The sequence below is a fragment of the Carcharhinus amblyrhynchos genome, chromosome 1 (assembly GCF_965287045.1).
Source record: "Carcharhinus amblyrhynchos chromosome 1, sCarAmb.v2.hapA, whole genome shotgun sequence".
Classification (NCBI taxonomy): Eukaryota; Metazoa; Chordata; class Chondrichthyes; order Carcharhiniformes; family Carcharhinidae; genus Carcharhinus; species Carcharhinus amblyrhynchos.
Window position 1 is genome coordinate 146,841,561 of NC_137324.1, and position 7,325 is coordinate 146,848,885.

Sequence of the window (7,325 nt, forward strand, 5' to 3'; positions counted from 1 at the left end):
TCAATAATTTAATCACTTATATTTCCACAATGTCACCCATTGTCTGAGTAAAAGCATGTCCCGAATAATGAACCTATGGCTGATTTTAAAAAGGCCACTTCAAACCTTTTGCTCATATTCAGTACTGGGCTGTGAACAGAGGCTTAAATATTCAGTACATTCACAGAGTATTATTTTGGATCTGGAACTGATTAATGTACTTAACAATAAAAACTGCTTTTCTGAACCAGTTTAAGTGATTCAGAAAACGTATGATTTTATTCTTTTTACACATGCTTTGTCATAGTTACATAATCCATGGCAGAATGTGCTAGTGACGATTGCTGCACGCTTAACCACAGCCTTGTCCCCAGCCTACGTCAACTTTCATTAGTGACTCACAGCATGTAGATAATAAATACAGATGTTAAATTGTATGTATCAGACTGTAACGTGTTAAAACAATAAGAGGGTAAAGAATATTGTACAAGCAAATCACAATGAACAGCAAGGTTACCCTCTTCTGCCTTACTCTCCTTGTACTTTATATGGCTTCCACACAAGGTAAGAAAAGAATAAAATCTACAATTGAATGTTATTTATTCAGAATCTAGAATTGTATTTACAATGTGCATGTAAGATTTCTCCTAAAGTTCTTGTGATAGAATTGCTATTGCAATTATTCATTGGTACCTTTTATCATGCATATTAAGTGAAGGCAGTGGAAGACTTACAGTAATCTGCATACCTGATTAGCTTTTATTAGCTCAAGAAAAGTAAATTTCAGTGTGTGGTAATGAACCAAAGATAATGCCAGGAATATAGGAATAAAATTTTAGTCCAAATAAGAGTGCACCTGAAGAAGAAAATTAAACTCTGTTTTCCATTTGTACAGCTGCATCAATTGGAAGGTCAGGAATGAGTCTCCGTTGTCAGTGTATCAAAACATCTTCCAAATTCATCCACCCAAAGTTCATGAAGAATATTGACATTATTCCAAGTGGCCCCCACTGTGAAAATGTGGAAATTATGTAAGTGTTTATCACAGAATATTTATGGATTCTATTTCTTTTAGGTATGATATTTGAGTATTGTTTTTCAGATGAGAATTCTTTTATAGTCAGAATAGTTTTTTTAATCAAATGGGACAAAATAGGATTGTTTAAAATGCCCCAGGAGGATAAGTGACAGGGTCTTTAACACTCCAAATAAAAACTTCACTTAGTGTGAAAGAAACTACTGAAAAGGTCATATTAATAAAGTTTGCTTTGGACTAAAACAGAATGTACACTTTGTTGGTAGGGATACTGGCCACTTAACTAAACCCTGAAAACAAGCAGGTTCAAGTGTAAAAGACCAAAATCATAGACTAAAATCATGAATAGGACACTGAGACAGTGGGACGGCGGCGCGGGCTCGTTGGGCCGAAGGGCCTGTTTCCCGTGCTGTGTTGTTCTTTGTTCTTTGTTGTTCTTTGTACCTCCATGTGTGTGAGGCATATTGCTCATATTTAATCATCTAAATCTTTGCAACTTAACAACAGGGAATCAGAATATAAGCTGCTAGTGGGTAACTAAAACCATTCTACTCATTTTAGCTCGCAGAGTTAACTGCAGTCAAACGAGAAGTTCAGCTCCCCAGGGGGACAGGTTTGCCTCCCCATAACCTATCAGTGAGCCAGACTGGCTGATTGTTAATGAGCAGCATTCTGGAGTTCTATAGCTCTGCCTGACTCAAGGAGAGACTGAGGGATTTGGGGTTGTTTTCGTTAGAAAGAAGGCGGCTAAGAGGGGGCCTTATTGAAACATATAAGATGATTAGAGGTTTAGATAGGGTGGACAGTGATAGCCTTTTTCCTCGGATGGAGAAAGCTAGCACGAGGGGGCATAGCTTTAAATTAAGGGGTGGTAGATATAGGACGGATGTCAGAGGTAGGTTCTTTACCCAGAGGGTGGTGAGGGATTGGAATGCCCTGCCTGCTGCAGTTGTAGATGCGCCTAGTTTGGGGGCGTTTAAGAGATCCGTGGATAGGTTTATGGATGGAAAGGGATTGGTTTAGGTTAGAGGGTCATTGCTTTTTTTAATTGGTCGGCGCAACATCGTGGGCCGAAGGGCCTGTTCTGCGCTGTAATGTTCTATGTTCTGTGTTCTATGTTCAAGTGTTGGGATATGGATTCTGCCAAGAAAGGCTCAATCTCTCCATGACAGGTATGTTGTGTTGCAACAACTGTGACAGTGAAGAGACCCCACTTGGCTGTTTTCCCCAATGGTCTTTTATTGCTCATTAGATCTTTGTTAAGGTATGGGTTTGAACCCTTAGTCAGAAGGGAGCACTTGTCAGGAGCCCCTCGTGACTAGTAAGTGAGCAATACAACTCATAATAAAATATAAATCCATTGTCACCAGCTTCCTGCTCACAGCTTGGAAGCATGTCATACTCCATTGCAGGATCTTTTTGTCAGACTTGGTAACCTAAGGCAGGCAGGTCAGTATTATTTCACCAGTTAAAATTCATAGTTTCAACACCAATAGATTAATTCCTTGCAAACTAATTAAAAGGGGCACCAAATATATCAGCAATGTTTACATTCCCTTCCTCCTTCCAGCCGCTGTTGTTTGAAAATGTCAAGTTTGTTCATCGACTGTTTGCTTTCAGCATGGTTAGAGTACCTATGCACAACAGTTTACAACATGCCAACCATGTTAATGCTACCCATATCAAATCCAATGCTGTAGTTATCAACTACCTAAACCAAGTTCCCATAAACAGGAATTGCAAATAGAACGACCAGGATTTCATTACCTTCCCAGGGTGCTGGCTAACAGCGGTGTTGTTGCTTTCCTTTCCTGTAATTTATCCCCCATTCAGTCACTATCTCACCTCTCAGGTACATCATGGACCTTACCCATGGAATTAAAAACTTCCTTCTGAAAGGTGCACAAGGTCTCTAAAGCAGGAAGGATGCGTAGAGTTAAGAATATCAACAGCATTGTATTTTTTTTTACTGTCCTGCTAATGGAGAGTCAATTTGAAATAAACGTTTTATTTCACTTCTTTAGTGCCACTCTTCAGAGGAGTAATCAAGTTTGTCTGGATCCCAAATCCCCCTGGGTGAAAAAAATTATTGACAGCATGATCAGTCGGTAAGTTCCTACTTCAATGCAAGGCTAGAGAATAAGGAAAGGGAAACTATTCATTCCAGTTTGTATCCAGTTACAACATTAAACAGTCCTCAGTCAGTTATGGTATGCTTAGTCATAGCACATGGCGTGAACCCCTTCAAAGCATCTTGTGTAACTTGCAAGAAGGTAATACCATCTGTCTGGCAGTTAAGGTCATATGATAGAAAATATATGGGAAACATTCACGTGATCCCACAGTGGGAGGCATGTTTGAAGAGTATAAGGGTAGGAGTTAGGGGCTATACATTGTGCTGCTCATCCTGTTTGAGTGCACAGGGTGAGAGTGTAATACTGCGGGATTTAGGTCAATGTTCTGATGGGCTTATAAAGACTAAAACTTCACATCAGTCCTTGTGGACCTAAAAACTATCATGCTCTTATGAAAATAACAATAAATCACAACTGTCTTTTTTTTACGTATTCTACAGTTCCAAGAAGATCAATGAAGATAAACTCACTGTGGAATTCTGAAGAGGATGACAACGCATACACATTCCAAGGACTCTGTACAATTCAAGAATCCATATTTGCCTGTCATCTTGTTCAGATTGTTTTAAAATCATAAATAGCAGGCGAATGTAGAACCGTCTTAAACCAGTATTTCATATTTATGTATTTATTTATTTACCAGTGCTAGCACTTGCACAGCAACACCCAGATTTTTTTTGTTATTGGACTATATATTTTGTACCATTGTATCTGACTGATGGCTTCCTGAAGACTAGATGTGAGATTTTCACTATGGTGTTTGCAGTTTCTAAGTAAGTATATTGGCAAACTGATGGCAAGTTGCCATTTAGCAGATGGCACAGTGCTGTACTTGTTCCTTCAGGTTACACTGTTGCCAGCAAAGAGTCAACTATCCTGACATCATTTTACCAACACTAAACATTTCACCGTAATTTGGATCAAGATGAATACAGCCATGCATTTCAAAATAGGCAGAAGTGCACAGATTTATGCTCACATGACCAGTGAACAGTATTACTCAACACTGCCAGTCTGTGTCATCGAGTAGACAGTCCTCTAAAGCCAGTCCCACAGCATAACCGTGGATCTATGGTCTGACTAGGTTATCATATTCTTTCACCTTTGTTGCCAGGTTAAGATATTGCAGGGTAAAGTCAAATGGCACAATATTGGCCAGAATTCACTGCTAGTGAGAGTGGAGAATTTGGCGCTCAGCTAAAGATCCAATCACTGCAGTGGGACGGGAGAATTTCAGCTATGGGCAAAATCAGAGCATTTTGGTCCCTATTTCTTATATTAACATATTGTCAGTATTAATTCTGATTCTGTTAATTTATTACAAAACCATTTAATGCCCTTCACTATTTATGTATATCCAATGTCAAATGATTGTTCTTGTATCTATTACATGCAGGAACAACAAAATAGCTTTAGGAACTTTTTTCTCGATTACCTTTAATTTAATTGTTCTAATAGGTTGCACTCCTTAGAATTGTTATATTTATCAGGAAATAACGTATTTCATTTATTTATTGTAGAGCTGAAATGTGCGATGTCTTGCTTCCTTAATGATTGAACTTGCTTAAAATTATAAATAAAATATTTTGGAGTTACTGTTTGACATGTATATGAATTTTATTGTGTAATACAATACATCATAGGCTCAACTTACACAGGGGTTACAGAGCGTCACAAAAAGACACAGCCATGTCTAACCTCTCCCAGGGACATCTCAACAAACAGAATCTACCAGGAGTGCCATAAAACTTGTGCTGACTGTCATCCTGTGCAGATGATTTGACATCTGAGAATAATGGATTAGTTTCCTGAGTCTTGTGAGTAAGGCCAGAGGATTCAGGAAGTGGACACTGTAGCTTGCACATTGCTCCATAATTTGTGACTAATTACCCAGTCAATTTGACGCAGCCTCCGGGTTCTCAAAATTTGTTGCTTGAGGCTCAACAGCTTCTGGCAGCAAACCCACTCCTTAGCCCACCCTTCCTCTCTGCTCTTCCCCTCCATCCTCCTCCCCTCCATCTACCTCCTCTCTGCTCCCCCCTCCATCCACCTCCTCTCTGTCCAGCTCCACTCTCTGCTCTTCCCTTCCATCCACCTCCCCTCGATCTACTTCCATCCTGTTTCTCCACTCTGTCAGCTGCCACTCTCTGCTGCTCCTCTCCATTCACTTCACCTACCCTCTCTGCTGCCCCCTCCATTCACCTGCCCACCCCCCCGTCCACCACCTTTCATTCTCCTCCTCTCTCCGCTGCTCCCCTCCATTTGCTGCTCCCTCCATTCATCTCCCTCCCCGTGCACCTCCCTCCAATCTCTCCCCCCCTCTCTGCCACTCCCCTCCATTCACCTCCACTCTCTGCTGCCCCTCTCTAGTAAGAAGTCTCACAACACCAGGTTAGAGTCCAGCCAGTTTATTTGATAGTAATCTCACAAGCTTTCGGAACAGTGTTCCTTCGTCAGGTGTATGAAACCTTCCAGGACTCTAACCTGGTGTTGCGAGACTTCTTACTGTGTTTATCCCAGTCCAACACCGGCATCTCTACATCATGGCCCCTCTCTACAGCAGAAGGTCCATGAATAGCAGATTGCTGCTGCTGCTGATATTGCTCCTTGTCCAAGGTCCAATCTAAAGGCAGCTATAGCACCACATACCCTGGAAGTGTCCAACATAGCCTCTCAACAAAAGTTGTCAACAAACATTTTTCCACATGCAAGGAAGAATGTAGCTGAGTATATATTTTAGTATTTCCTCGGGTTCGATTCAGCTTCTTGAATTGCTGCTGGGTGGTCATTGCCTTCACTGGCACCAATAAGGACAATCAAGAACTCCATGAATGAGTTGTTAAAGTGAGTTGAAGTATTGCTCTACATTTGTTCATTAATAAGTGGTTAACTGGCACCCACACAGCCAGTTAAACCTGAAGGTTAGGGGAAGGGAGTGATTAGAGCCAGCTTCTCTACACAGTTACATTTTCTGCTAGTTTCAAACCCTTACCTGTACCCAAACCCATGTGTCCTTCAGATTAAAATTCTTCTCATGTGAGTTGCAACTTAGAGAGGGTTTCTTATTGTTTTAATGCAATTTCATTCACTCTCTGAATCAACAATGTTCTTTCGAAGCTCAGTAACGCAATTATCTTTATTTCTTGTGAAATCATACATTAATAGTGGGCCATGCTGTCACTTTTCCTGGAACTCTGCATAGCAATATAAGAAGTGGAGTGGACCATTCAGCCCCTTGAGCCTGTTCATGGTTGATCTGTATTTTTACTCTATCCACCTGACTGGACTTCATATCCCCTAATATCTCTAACAAGCAAAAACCTGTCAATCTGAAATTTAAAGTTAGTAGAGCTAAAATCTGCTTGTTTTTATGTAAGAAGAGTTCCACACTTCTGATACCCTCTGTGTGGTGAAATGCTTCCTAAATTCTTGCATAAGTGGCCTGGCTCTGATTTTAAGACTTTGTCCTCTTACACCCCAACCAGCTGAAAAAACCTCTCCCTATTTACCCTATCTTTGATGAATCTACATTGCACTCCTTCCAAATCTACCACCTTCTTTATAAAATGAGGCAGCCAGAACTGTGCCTGTCAATGTGTTCTAACCAAGGCTTTATATAGCTGTAAGAAGCTATACAAGCTTTCGGACAGCTCCAAAAACTCATGATTCCGAATAAAGCTATTGGACTTTAAACTGGTGTTGTGAGACTTCTTACAGTGTCCACCCCAGTCCAATGCCAGCATCTCCATATCTTATACAGCTGTAACAAAATTCCCACCCCTTTATATTCTAACACTCCAGTTATAAAGGCTAATATTTCATTTGCTTTTGCATGTGTAAAGTACATTTGGATATTAATTTGATCTTTCTCTACACCCTAGCTATGACTGTAATGTTATATTCTGTACCCTCTCCTTTCCTTTTCTATGTACTCTACGAAAGATATGTTTTGTCTATATAGCACACAAGAAACAATACTTCTCACTATATCCCAATACATGTGACAATAAATCAAATCAAATCAAATGGACCCGTAAGTTTCAGACCTCCATTGATCCCAGCTTTTCAACATTTTAAGCACACTTCGATTGATCATCTTTTTGGTCCAAATTAGATGCACTGAGTTTTCTGCGTTGAAATTCAGCTATGACAGTTTCACTTGTTTAATTTTTCAA

General features: G+C 40.2%; 1 protein-coding gene across 1 annotated transcript; it reads left to right on the forward strand.

Annotated features, from left to right (window-relative positions):
- The first annotated feature begins 330 nt into the window (after positions 1 to 330).
- Positions 331 to 4,732, forward strand: LOC145350526 (interleukin-8-like). The gene is made up of 4 exons (XM_080199726.1): positions 331 to 543; positions 875 to 1,010; positions 3,040 to 3,123; positions 3,591 to 4,732. Exons 1-4 carry the CDS (start codon positions 480 to 482, stop codon positions 3,631 to 3,633), a joined length of 327 nt encoding a protein of 108 aa, XP_080055852.1. The 5' UTR covers positions 331 to 479; the 3' UTR covers positions 3,634 to 4,732.
- Positions 4,733 to 7,325: the final 2,593 nt, after the last annotated feature.